The sequence below is a fragment of the Phytophthora parasitica genome (genome assembly GCF_000247585.1).
Source record: "Phytophthora parasitica INRA-310 unplaced genomic scaffold supercont2.8, whole genome shotgun sequence".
NCBI classification, from domain to species: Eukaryota; Oomycota; class Peronosporomycetes; order Peronosporales; family Peronosporaceae; genus Phytophthora; species Phytophthora nicotianae.
This window is the reverse complement of record NW_008648994.1, coordinates 547,441-560,668: the sequence shown is the minus strand read 5'-3', so window position 1 is coordinate 560,668 and position 13,228 is coordinate 547,441. Positions and strand designations below refer to the sequence as shown.

The window sequence follows — 13,228 nt, the reverse complement described above, 5'->3', positions numbered from 1 at the left end:
AAAAAAACAAAAAACCGAAGTGGATGGTGACGTCCAAGTCTATCCAAAACCATGACAAAAAGAAGACCGTTTATAATCAGTCTAACTATGAACACTACAAAACCCCGCCAGAGCCTTAAACCAAGCGAGAGAGGATGTAAGCCTTGCTTTGAGCACGGATTTGAAACCACATTACCGCTGCCTTCGCTCCAGCAACTAAGCGTAGCTTTCATTATTCTTCGCTGTCTTCTCTGCAGAATCTAGCTAAATGTGTGCGCGAATAATTTCTTGCTCGCCCTCCACCATTATTCCAACTGTCTGATGCTCGTGGGCGCCATTGCTGATGATGATTTCGTACGACCCTGGAAAACTCACTAGGTTTCCTTGGTCGTCCACGAGCGCAAGCGTGCTTCGTTGTATTGTAAAGCTCAGCTCAGTGCTCTTCGAAGGCTGCAGTGCCATACGACGGTAGTCGAATAACTGCTTGTTCAGTAATGTGGCAGTACCCGTTGCCCCCGTGCTTATCGGTCTGAAGTAGGCGAATACAACTTCGTCACCAGCAACCGAGCCAATATTTGAAAGCACCACCGAGATCGTAGCGTTCGAAGCGTTTGAAACCACCTTTGTGACGTTTGCTTGATTGTTGACCAAAAGCGAGAACGTTGTGTAGCTGAGGCCCCATCCGAACGGGAATACTGGCTGGCCCTTAAAGTACCGATACGATCGACCGGGGAACGCAGTCATATTCATACTCTTCATGTCCACGAAGTCAACATAGTCCGAACGGTACATCGTTACAGGCAGTTTGCCACCAGGGTTTGTGTCACCGAACAGAACATCGGCCATGGCAAGTGCTCCGAAGAAACCAGGGTAAAAGGCCTCCACGAGTGCATCCGTTTGCAAGATGATGTCTTCAGCCCCTATCACGCCGCCATTGATAAGCACCACAACGGTAGGTTTGCCTACAGCTCGGACACGCTCGAGAAGTTGCATTTGAATGCTTGGTAGCTTGATATCGTTGCGGTCGTTCACTTCCTCCTCGATCGATGTATCAATGCCAAGGAAGAGCACAACCGCGTCAGCCTCTCGCGTAACCTTCACAGCTTCATCGAACCCAGCCGTTGAATTGCCCGATATGTTGCAACCAAGAGAATACGTTGTGCTAGCAGCACCATTCGCAACAGAGACAGCCTCCATGGGCGTTTGGATGCACCCCACTTCGTTGTATCCACCATGACACATTTGGCCAAGATAGTTACCTATCAGTCCCCGTTTGGACTGGGCATGAGGTCCCAAGACTGCCAGCTTTGTCCCCTTGCGCAGTGGCAACACCGAGTCGTTATTCTGGAGCAGAACGATGGATTTTCTAGCGAGATCAAGGCTCAGCTGCTTGGCCTCGGGTGTGTTCACGTCGCTCGGCTTCACGTGCCAGTACGGTTGGTCATCAATGGGGTCGAAGAGACCGAGTTCAAAGCGGAGTTTCAGTGTGTGACGTAGAGCGTCGTCGAGCGCCTTCTCTTCGAGCTTGTTGCTTCGTACAAGGTCTGGTAAACATGCCATGTATCCGAAGAGCCTGCCGCTATTCACATCAGTGCCTGCAAGGATGGCAATTCGTGCAGCTTCACAGCGTGTGGCAACGTAGTGGTGTCGATCAGAGATGGCTTCGATAGCTCCAGAGTCACTGGTTATATAGCCGTCAAATCCGAGTTTGTTCCGTAGCAGGTCGTTCTCCAAGGCATTATTCGCACATGTTGGCACCCCATTGATGCTGTTGTATGAGCACATGACGCCCTTTGCGTTGCCGTCCACGATCGAGGAACGGAAAGCGGGGAAGTACGTGTCCGCGAAGTCGTAAGGCGACACGATAGCATCGAACTCCTTCCGGTTACCACCACCGTAATTCTCGTAGGAATAAGCGATGTAGTGCTTGAGCGTAACGACTGCCTGGAGGTATCGCGGATCTTCTCTTTTGCCTTCTTGAAGACCTCTAGTGTACGCAACACCGTACTTGCTGTTTATGAGCGGGTCCTCGGATGGTGTCTCCGTGTTGCGGCCCCATCGAGGATCTCGGTTGATGTTAATGTTGGGCGACCAGCAGTCCAATCCGAGGTGAGGTCCTCCTTTGTAGTTCTCGGTCGCACCTTCGAGCCACAGTCCACGGAGTTCCCAACCAATGACTTGTGCCATCTCACGCACTGCGTCAGGGTCAAAAATCGCGCCCATATTCACAGGATTCGGAAACGATGTCGGGCAATTGGTACCACACGTTGATTGAACGCCGTGCACGCAGTTAGCACCCCAGTTATACTCTGGTAGTCCGATGCTTGTCATGTTTCCGCGGGGACTTGCGCGAGCTGTTAGCAGAATAGCCTTCTCATCCAATGGTAAGCGCGCCAAAAGGTCTTCAACGCGCTCTGTAGTGGACAGTGAGGTGTTGCAAAACGGAAACTTCTGGTTCTCTTCACCGACACAAGCACGCGGAATTTCGGCACCGACGACTCCCACAATTAAGCTTGCGACGAACAGCAGGAGAGAGGAAGTCATCGCGGAGGAGAAGGTTCGGCTGAGAAGTTCTTTGTCTGAGCTGGACCCAATTGTGCGCTTAGAAGTAGAATTGAGACTGGGTCGTGCTTCAGGATTGCCGACTCGCCGTTTGTGTGCATCACATGAGCTTGTCCATCCGGACGTTGGCACTGTGGCCGCCACACACTTGGTGTTGCGGATAAATGAGACAGGGTTTCAACGCGTACACGTAATTTAACAGGATTGACTTGTGGAATGAGGACAACCAACGTAGCGTTGTTGGTGGTAAACATAATTGTATTATGGTGATTAAAGATGATAAAACAATTTCCTAACGAGACAGACCCGGTAAACGGTTCTTATCCTATAGATAATATTCCACTAGCTTAAAAGTGAAAGCTTGCTCACCAGAAGCTTCATCCGTGGATCCCCAGTATCGTTCGGATGAAGTGTTATGTTGAGTCAATCCAGTTCAGTAATAGCCATGTATACGGATCGATAATTGCCCAATCCACAAGATATCTGATTACCTGTTTAGAGTACAAACTCACCTTCCAGTGGGTGCTTTGGAAGATGAGTTTGTAAACAAGTGGTGTTCTCACAATTGGTACTCACGCGTACAAGACCAATCAGAATAAACACCAGGGTGGAGGGGGCAAACTACAGTAGGGACCTCTCTAAACCTATGAGTTTACATGGACCACAACACAGCAGATTTCAAAATGTTTACTACAAGCTCGGAGGCCCACTACCAGTTGACCACCTGTCTGTCCGGTCGGATGTAAAACTGAGATGTTGATTCGGCATTGCTGATTGCCAATCAGTGATTGTACATGTAATCACACCTGCTCACACTATGCAATACCATATTGATTGGACGGTCGATTCTTGGCCAATTAACTAGGGTGCTTCGCTTTAGCCTAGGAGGGCTTTGGAAATTGCGTAGAAATGTTTCATTTATCAGTGTGTGCAAATGGTTCATTGTTCTATTTTCATCGAGGATTCATTAAAAATATCAACACAAACTTTTTTTAGTTCAGCATCTTGGAAGCTCAAACAAAATTCGTGAGATCTCTCCTAGGGCACCACGCATTCGGTTGAGATACTTATCTTGTCGTGGTAAAATGAAAGCGTGAGAGCTACCTCACACCGCTATCTGACAACGTCTTTATTATTGTATTTATCAAATCTAGTTTGTGCAAAAAAAAACGATTAGAGTGTGGTACCAAAATATGGGTACATTTGATAGCAAGGTTTATGGGACGGATCATAGTGACAAATACAGGCTGAGGGAGTGGACACAAGAGAGTGTAGATATCCTCCAGACTCTAATTAATAATGTCACTTTTCGCTTTACTACCAAGCTTCCTGATATTACAGCGGTGGCGAGGTCGCACAGCTTAGGGTCATTTTTGATTTCATCTGGGGTGTACTACATCTTATACCGGTAAAATGGTTTCTGTTAAACGCTAATTTCACGAAGCTCACGCTGCATCGGTGGCCTTTGAGGCCAAAATGGGAGTACTACACATTTCAATCTGTGGTTCTGCTATTCTTCTGCGCGCGGCTAGCCGGAATAGGAACTACGCTCCAGTAGCCACACCAAAGTGAATGCGGCTGGATCAGCGTCGAAATTTAGTGATTTCGTCGTCTTTTGAACTTTTTACGTTGCAGGAAATTAGAAATATAGATTTTTCAAAAAATAAGTTTAATCTGGTGAAGGGTTAACCCTTTTAAACATAACGTTTCACCTGCCACGTCAGACCGAGATGAGCACTCCAACCGGAGTGCTGTCTCGAGCCGTGCGGGGCGGCTCGTACCGCTTCCTCCAGCGTCTGCTAACCTTTGCCGCCAACTCGCTAGTGCTTCGCAAATTGCACCTTAATGTGACGGGCGCTGTGACCGTCCGCCTGGAGCTGGCGCTGGCCTCCATCTTCCTGTTGCGCGACGGATTCCGCCTGGCATTCCTGCGCATGCCGTCACTCGACTCGAAAGCTCCAGGCAATGGGAAAGCGCACATACAGCAATTGGTGAACGTCGCGTGGCTGTCGACGGCCATCAGCTGGGCGGTAGCAGCACTTGTGCTCGTATATTCAGCAGTTGGAAGCCCATCGGAGACTTTGAAAGGTGACGAGGCATTGGACGGGTACTCGGCAGTGCTAGCAATGTACTGCGGTGCTGCGATGATCGAGGCATTGGCTGAGCCGATGTTTGTACTGGCACATGCCAGTGTGTTGGTGAGCTGGCAAGTGGCGGCTCAGAGTGCCGCCTTTTTAGTGCGAGCAGCAGTACAATATGTCGGGGTCGTGGTTCTGGAGTTGAGTTTGACTGCGTACGGAGTTGCAGAGCTGTCGTACGCGTTGACGCTGTTGATAATGTTCGCAGTGTTCTTCTGGAGAAGGGTCTACGGGAGTTCGAGTGGAGAGGAGAAGTTCGCATTGACAAGTATGCACCAGTTGCTGCCTGGTAAACCGGACGGAGATGCGGACTGGTGTCACAACGAGTTGATGGCGCTGCTGGTGCCACTGAGTGTACAGAGTGGAGTGAAGTATCTTTTAGCGGAGGGAGATAAATGGGTGCTAACGGGCTTCGCGTCACTGCAGCACATGGGGGTGTACGGGTTGGTGTCAAACCTCGGCTCTCTGGTGCCTCGCATTGTGTTTTTACCTATCGAAGAAGCCACCAAGACGATCTTCAGCAAGCTGGCTCTTGCTCAGAAGCAGAAGAGCGAGGATAACGACGACAAAGAGAGCAAGAAGAAGAGTCTGGTGGATGGACAAACGCTGTTGTTGGTGTTGCTCAAGCTCATGAATCTGGTGGGATTGGTGTTCGTGTGTTTCGGCACTAGCTACGCAAACACGTTGGTATTGCTGCTGTATGGAGCCGAGAAGGCTAGACAAGGTGTGGGCGCTGCGTTATCTGTCTACTGCGTCTACATCCCGTTCCTAGGTGTAAATGGCGTCAGTGAAGCTGTGGTCCACGCCATTGGAGACGACCACGAGTTAATGCGACTCAACAAGCTTCTTGGTGTGTTCTTTGCCATCTACGCGTTCAGTGCGCTCGTGTTCATGCAAGTGCTCGACTGGGGAACTCTTGGACTCATTCTGGCAAACTGCGTCAACATGGCTTGTCGTATCCTCTACTGTTTGACGTTCCTGGCTTCATACTTCCGTCAAGTCAGTCCCAAGGCTCATTCAAGTAATAGTTTCCTCAATGGAATATCGTTTTGGCGTCGATCACTTCCTGATCGGCTCGTTATGGCCGCTTTCTTCTCGTCAATGGTGCTAACAGCCATTTCCCAGCGTGTACTGCTGGGTTCCGCGTCGATCTCATTGGTGCGGCACGCGTTGCATGTCGCTGTGGGGGTAGTCTGCTTTGGTGGAACGATTCTCGCGCTCTACATCAAGGAGCGACATCTTCTAGGCGCTCAATTGAAAGCTCTCCGAGGCCAAAGCAAGGCTCACGACGACTAGACGGCTAGACTAAACTAAACCATTAACAGGTTTTAAATGCGTTTCCTACTTCGGGATGTGGACTTCAAGCGTCGTCAAGTTTAATGAGGAATGAGTAGACGGCAAGGATTCGGTGGCACACTGCGAGCCAAGCAGGAGCCTAAAGAGACCGAACAACTGAGTTCCAATGACAAGGTGGAGAGGGCATCATTGGCCTTCCTAGCTCAGCTCTCTGTCGAGGAGGAACGCAAGCAAGTTCGTGAAGAACTCAAGCAGGTGAGCAACGTATTTTACTTCCCTTCAGACGAAACTGTTGACTTTCTTCGATGCAGATGCCTCTGCTGTCGCCTTGGATCAACTACAAGGCCTACGAGCCATCGTTCACCGATGAACTCAATTGGTAGGACGAGCTAATGTAAAGTCGAGTAGTGGTAACAAGGCTGATTGACTTGTAGCGAGCTAGCTCAACATGTCGAAGAGCAAGTGCTCGATAAGTTAGTAGCTCTACAAGAACGGCTGGAAAGACTGCAGGCACAACGCGAATGCTCCGGTGTATTACCAATCTCCACGCGAGACACGTTGCTGCAGAGTCGCTTGGTCGTTGAAGCCAAGCGCAAGGTGATCCCTGCACAAATCGCTGAAAACGTACGCAACGTTTTGTTGTCTTGCGGTTGTACTGGCGTCTACTAATCTTGTTACTTGCCAGACTGTAGCAGCAATGCGAGCTGCCAGCTTGCACTTATCACTACAACAAGCCACCACTCTGTCAACTGCGAAGACTTTAAGCAGACGTCGCTCAAACTCAGTGTTTGCTGCTAATAGCAACAATATACCAAGAAACCCTCGAGTAAAAGCGAGCAGTATCATCTCACCCAGATCACGTGCTATTGCCGACGACATCGATGTGTATCGGAGGCGGCATCGAAAGAGTTCCACGAAAGATTATGGTCTGGATAGCAACATTGACCAAGGCGGTATTAACGATGTCAGACCATCTTCTCAGCCGCTGTTGTGCGTCCAATTTCCAACATATAGCGAGGATATGACTTCGAATGGAAAGGAGGAGGATGAAGAGCTGCGAGCAATACGCTTTCGCTCACGTCCAGTGACGTCTTCTGCGATAGAAGACGTCGCTATAGTCGCTTCAAAGCGCGAACCACTGGAGCCACGTGTGCGCTACATCATGTCCACTCGCCTTGGAGTGTTGCCTCCTACGAAGCGCATCTTGGACGAGTATCCGATCCCCAAAGAAGTTCTGGACGCGCTAGAACGACATCGACACTTCCACGTAGACGATTCGTCTCCTCTGACTGCGTTTGAGCCCATCCAACTGCCTCCCCCTACTCCAACAGCCAATGCCGAGTGGGAATGCTTCTACAGACACTCAATCCCATTAGAACGCTCGCCAGTGTCGTTTGTGCTGGCTTCCCTTGCAGTGGCTCCAGAGAGACCGCTCCCAACTCCCAGCGACTTGTTTCACCAGCACCAACTCACCGCTGCTGCAACAGACGACTCGATTTTACTGCATGAGGTACGGCAGCTATACAACAGCACTCACGACGCTCATCTTGACTTTCGAGCGGAGTTACATCGCCATCTTGACCTCCAGTATCTTGTCGATCTCTCGTTTCGTAGTTCGTTGACCACGTCAAGTTACTTTGTTGACGATGAAGACAGTGAAGAATCAGGAGGAAATGTACAACCAAGTGTACAGATTCCCACTCAATTACGTCGTCAACGTGTGGTTAGCACTGCAGAAGGCGACACTGGTGCTTCTACTAAGTGGAAATTCCTGCAAAACGGTGTTCATCGCATAACCAACCGACGTGGGGCGATCTCTATAACCACGAAAAGCGAGGCTACAGTTCGAGCACAACGCAATGACCTCCTTGTCAAGCTATGCACGTTAACTCCACAGGACGTCGAGTTCCTCTCGCTGTGGTATGGCTACAGTCCAGAAGCAGAAGCGGAAGCTATCGCAACAGCCGACACTGAAGACGGCGAAGGAGGCTTACGATTGGACCCAGTACCCATGAGTCCACACTGGAGCATTCGTTTTGAGCTGGCATGGAAGCAGTTGGCGCTATCGACTACTGAGCGACTGGATCTCGCGATCAAATACTCGTCAGTTGGGTATTCAACTCGACTTCCGGATGCTGTAGTTCTGTGGGAAACAGCATGTGCTCTTATCACAGAGCATGAAGACTTGCTACGTTTGATGCGATCGACTATCACAGGACCGCGTAGACACGCTGCGGTCAGTCTTGCCGAAGACTCAGCGATGCTGCAGGCACTTATCGCAAGTGCCGCTCACGTCCGCGAAATCCTTTTGCTCACATACGTCGAAGTCGGGGACTTTGTGACGTATCAAGGCAATTTCTACTTGACCAAAATGGAGCACGACGCCACCGAGATCCGGAGACTAATGGAAGAAGGCAACGACGCCAAAACCAACCAGCGCCAACCTTCAGCATAGGGATGAAAAGAAAAACCATCGCTGATGAGGATTCCTACAGTGAATTTAGATTGAGTCAAAGCATTATCGTACATGGCACTACACTCACAAGACGTTTTTACTGTTTAAATCTGCCCGCTGTTGTAAGTGATCAATGTCCTTGACTCCCAGTACTTCGAACGGAAGCTCATCGGTTATCAAACACTGTACCGTATCGAATACAACGCTAAACCGCGAAAGGCTATCTCATTTCTTAACAAGCTTGTGTGCTGTCTCGATAATTTTGCATCGCTTGCTGAATACGTGTCCAGACGTCCGAAAACAACATCACGAGCAAAATTGAGCCCCCTTCTTCTTATCGCCGTTGCTAGGTAAAACACCAGCAAAGCATCCAGGACGTTCACATAGGACTGGTTCACCACTTGTGCGTTCATCAGCCGCGTAAACTGTAGACGACGAGATTCCCGTTCCCAACACTCATTCCACCTCTTACCGAGGAGCTCACAATAAGCACGAAGTGGGGTCCATGCGCCACGCTCAAGTACGCAGCTTCCGTCCTAAAGCCAATAAAGGCAACAGGTAGATCACTGACAAAAAAACGACTACTAGGGCGTAAGAATGGAGAGCGCACCACATTCTTGATGCGTAAGAGAGCCAAATCCATCCACGGAAGGTCTCTGTCGACACAAGATACCAGCGACGTATTCACACTCAACGTAGTAAGACTCGATGAGTTTCCTCTCCTTGTCTGCGTGACAGACTAGCCGTCAACACGAATCCGTCATCCGAAATGAAGAAACCTGTCTAGAATCCAAGGTTATCTGGAAGCTCCAGCTGCAACAAGGTACTTTCACTGACGTTATTATCGAAGAACTTGGGCGTTGTGGTCGCTTTTTAATTAAAAAAAAAATCTGCGAGCAACGCTGGTGAGAGTATCCCACTAGTGTTGTTTGTATCTCAGATGATCTTACCTCGACGCTTGTTTGCACCTCGGCCAATGAAGATTTTTTTAATCACGTATAGAACTCTTACTGCTACAGATCGCACCTTACTGATGGTTTAAATCATAAAATCAAATATGAACAACAAGAGCGTGGAACGGTAGTGCAATCACAATCGAAAAGATTGTTAGGAGAGTGTTCTAAACTATAGACGCACTTTATTTATCATTAAAAATAAATATTTAAAGGCCAAAAACTGGTTTACAACCAGTGCCGCTAACTGCTTCACACGCACTACCTTAAAAATTGCCAAAGTAATGAAACATAAAGTAAAATTCATTTGAAAATCTAAAACAGGCCCCAGTCCCATTATACCTCCTGCTTCTTCTCCTTCTTGGTCTTCTTTTTGAGCTTCCTGGCCTCCTTCTTGGCCTTTTTCCTCTGTTTCTCTCTGTCCTCCTCGTCGTTCGTGTCACTGCTCGTCGTCACAGGCTCCTCGCTGTCCTTGTCCTGTTTCTTAGACTTCTTCAGCTGCATCTCGTCACGTTTCAGCTTGCCCTTGCAGGAGCCGTAAGCTCTACGGCCAAAGAGCTTCCCACCCGTAGCAGCAAAGAGCTCCTCGTCCGTAGGGATGCGGAACTTCTGATCATTTGATGCTTTCTCGTCCCGCTTTCTCTTTTTCTCTTTCTTCACTTTCTTCTTTTTCGCTTCTCCTTCCTCGTCCGACGACGCGTCGACCACGATCTTGCTAGCCATACGGTCGTACACATTGTACCACCACTGGTTGGCTTGCTCCTTCACCTCCTGCTTCTCTGCACCCACGCCCTGCAGCTCCTCACGCCGCTTCACCTTGACGTGAGACTTGACGCCCTGCTCGTTCTTGCCCAGGCCTTTGCCGGCCGACCAGCCCATTTTCTCCATCTGCCGCCGCGCAAAGTCCGACACTTCTGCCGCCGCGCTCTCGTTGGCCATTCCGCCCAGCTTACTCATCAGCTTCTTGCCCACGAGGGGCAGCGCTGCGGCGTCTCCTGTCATGGTGTCCAGAGCAGGATTAAGAAGGAGTGGAGGCGATTGGCGGAGGCACAATTGCCATGGACGGTGGCAGATAGAGTACATCTGGTTACAAGTGCTGCTATCACCAAACGTTTGATAGGTGATTTGGATTGGTTGAAATACGCAAATACAAGCACCAAATAAGAAATACTAGCTAGTCTAGTAGAAACGTTATCAGCGGCCGTGTGCTGGGCAGTATCGGGCCGGATTTACAGATATTAACGCTATACCAACTGATACGGTCAGCAACAACAGCGAAGTCATGTTGAACTTATTCGTGAACAAACGTCATGAGTTGATTGCCACCACAACACGTAATGTCCACCGGATTGGCGACCGCACCCAGCTTGGGATGGGAGCTTCAACATCGAGATTGCGTCCTTAGAAGAATTTCCGCAAACACAAAAACCAAAACACACTTGCAGCACTACTACTTCATAATCCAATTCGTCGCCTGACCCCTCAAGAACCGAGACATTTTCTCAAATGTTGCCTCCTTCGCTACTTCAGGGCGACGACAAACTGACCTTTTCCAGTTCGTTTCTATTGGGATTACTGACGGTAACTGCTGCGGCCACCACACTCTACACGATCACCAGCAGGAAATCCAACAACCTTAAGGGCAACGCCGAGCACATAACTCAAGTGCCATATCTCCCCTCGACTCTGTTCCTGGGGAATACACTGGAGGTGGTTGCCAATACAGCACGTTTCCAGGACTGGATCTCTGACCACTCACAAGAACGCAATGGCCAACCCTTTGCAGTTCGGCTACTGGGCAAGAACGATATCATCTATATGGCCAAACCCGAGCACTTCGAGCAGGTGTTGAAGGAGCAATCGAGCAACTTCAACAAGGGCCCCACCATGCATGAAGTATACTCTGACTTCATGGGGGAGGGCATCTTGCTCACTAATGGAGACCGCTGGAAGTATCACCGACGAGTACTCGTGAACCTCTTCAGTGCTCGAGCTCTTCGAGATTTTATGGCCCCGATCATCCAGAAGAATGTCCAAGTACTGACGGAGGTATTGTCACGTGCTTGTGACACCAAAGAGCTCGTCGATTTATACAAACTGATGAACAAGTTCACGTTCGAGACGTTCACAGAGATCGGCTTCGGACGGAAGCTCGGGAACTTGGCATCCCCGGATGCCCACCCATTTGAGCTCGCGTTTGATGAAGCACACCGTATTAGCGGCTATCGATTCACAACTCCTTCGTGGCTTTGGAAACTCAAACGGTGGCTGAATGTGGGGACCGAGCGTCGTCTTCGAGACGCCATGGTGGTGGTCGACGAATTTCTCATGGGCACGATCATCGGAACGATGGAGCGTCGTCAACTTGATAGCACTGTTAACCGAGATGTAGTATCCATTATACTCGACACGATGGAGACGAGTGGACAGACTATGACGCCGGGTGACATTCGGGATATTGTCTTTGCCGGTATGATTGCCGGTCGAGATACAACTGCAGATGCACTGAGCTGGTTAATGCATGCACTTCACAATAACCCGCGTGTAGTTAAGAAGTTGCGCGAGGAAATTCTCGCAAAGCTGCCGAAGTTTGCAGAGTCTGAATGCTACGTGCCGACGATGGACGAGGTACAAGAACTGCCTTACTTGGAAGCTACAATTCGCGAGCTTTTGCGCTTGTCACCAGCCGCTCCCACGATCCCCTACCAGTGTGTTCGAGACACGGTGTTTCCCGATGGTACATTCATCCGAGCAGGCTGTGGCGTGATGCTTTCCCTGTACTCGGCTGCGCGGCTTGAAAGCGTCTGGGGACCTAACGCTGCAGAGTTCGCACCCGAGCGATTCATTGACGCAGAAACTGGAGACCTCGTACAGATATCCTCCACTCCCTTTGCTGCCTTCAGTGCCGGTCCCCGTGTGTGCGTCGGCCGCACCTTAGCGATGCTAGAGCTGAAACTGGTGACTACTTGTCTGGTCGGCCGCTTTCGTTTGGAAGAAGCGGAAGGACAAAACGTCACCTACAGCAGAGGTGTAAGTCTTGGGATGAAGAACCCGCTGCTGATGAAGGTCGCGAGAGTTCCTATCGAGATGTCCTAAGAAAGATCCTGTATAGTATTTGATGTGGTCGCTTTCATTAGAAATTATCAGTTCCATTAGTTTTTTCATGGAAATACGCAAGAGTCAGCACGGTGTCAGCTTCACCATATTGTGTTACAATGTGGTGAAGCTGATACCGTGCTGCTCTTGCAATGATTGTTCTCGATACTACCGTAGTAAAAGTGTTACCACCTAAGGCTAGTGCTTTTTTTTCTCGTGAACCAACAGGAACAATCCATGAAATACGTTAATACTAATCCGAGAAATACACGAACAATTCCCAGTGGATTATCATCTCGTTGCTTTTGCACACAATTGCTTCTACGCAGCAACAACTCCGGGACAGTGCTCGGAAAAAAATTAAATAGAAATAGTAATAATATTTCTGAACGGAATTATTATAAACTGATTACTACGACAGGTAAGTATTATTCTTAATTATCGAAATATATCACTCCTGTATTACACCCTTTTACTATTTTCCGAAGGTCACCGAACCGGGCCGACTTGACTCCAGTTTGATGGCTAGGAATGTGCGCCTACAACGCCAATGCCATGATAGCCATCGTATGGTCTTTCTCTTAAACTCATTCTGCAATTTGCCACGTAGTACTCTCAAGTTCTACCATGAGTGCCTCTACCAGCCGCGAGCTGTCCCGCTTTTACTTCGCAGCTGAAGCCGATTTACTACTACGTCTACAACTACTGCAGGAAGCGCCGCAGACAGCTTCCTTCAAGTGGCTACGCCA

At 49.3% G+C, this 13,228-nt stretch overlaps 5 protein-coding genes across 5 annotated transcripts; 3 read left to right on the top strand and 2 right to left on the bottom strand.

Moving 5' to 3' along the window:
* Positions 1-243: 243 nt before the first annotated feature.
* On the bottom strand, positions 244-2,523 carry PPTG_05809 (hypothetical protein; the record flags this gene model as incomplete). Its single annotated transcript, XM_008899530.1, has 1 exon — positions 244-2,523. One exon carries the CDS (start codon positions 2,521-2,523, stop codon positions 244-246), a length of 2,280 nt encoding a protein of 759 aa, XP_008897778.1.
* A 1,748-nt stretch (positions 2,524-4,271) lies between these two features.
* Positions 4,272-5,975, top strand: PPTG_05808 (hypothetical protein; the record flags this gene model as incomplete). The annotated part of the gene is made up of 1 exon (XM_008899529.1): positions 4,272-5,975. One exon carries the CDS (start codon positions 4,272-4,274, stop codon positions 5,973-5,975), a length of 1,704 nt encoding a protein of 567 aa, XP_008897777.1.
* Positions 5,976-6,065: 90 nt separating this feature from the next.
* Positions 6,066-8,430, top strand: PPTG_05807 (hypothetical protein; the record flags this gene model as incomplete). Its single annotated transcript, XM_008899528.1, has 4 exons — positions 6,066-6,230; positions 6,287-6,354; positions 6,410-6,599; positions 6,661-8,430. The coding sequence occupies 4 exons, from the start codon at positions 6,066-6,068 to the stop codon at positions 8,428-8,430; spliced, it is 2,193 nt and encodes a 730-aa protein (XP_008897776.1).
* Positions 8,431-9,543: 1,113 nt separating this feature from the next.
* Positions 9,544-10,518, bottom strand: PPTG_05806 (hypothetical protein). Its single transcript, XM_008899527.1, has one exon. It carries the CDS (start codon positions 10,464-10,466, stop codon positions 9,720-9,722), a length of 747 nt encoding a protein of 248 aa, XP_008897775.1. The 5' UTR covers positions 10,467-10,518; the 3' UTR covers positions 9,544-9,719.
* A 371-nt stretch (positions 10,519-10,889) lies between these two features.
* Positions 10,890-12,479, top strand: PPTG_05805 (hypothetical protein; the record flags this gene model as incomplete). Its single annotated transcript, XM_008899526.1, has 1 exon — positions 10,890-12,479. The coding sequence occupies one exon, from the start codon at positions 10,890-10,892 to the stop codon at positions 12,477-12,479; it is 1,590 nt and encodes a 529-aa protein (XP_008897774.1).
* Between the last annotated feature and the right edge of the window lie 749 nt (positions 12,480-13,228).

Excerpts from the sequence above, each read along its gene's own strand:
- PPTG_05806 (XM_008899527.1), bottom strand. The coding sequence starts at position 10,466 with ATGTACTCTATCTGCCACCGTCCATGGCAATTGTGCCTCCGCCAATCG.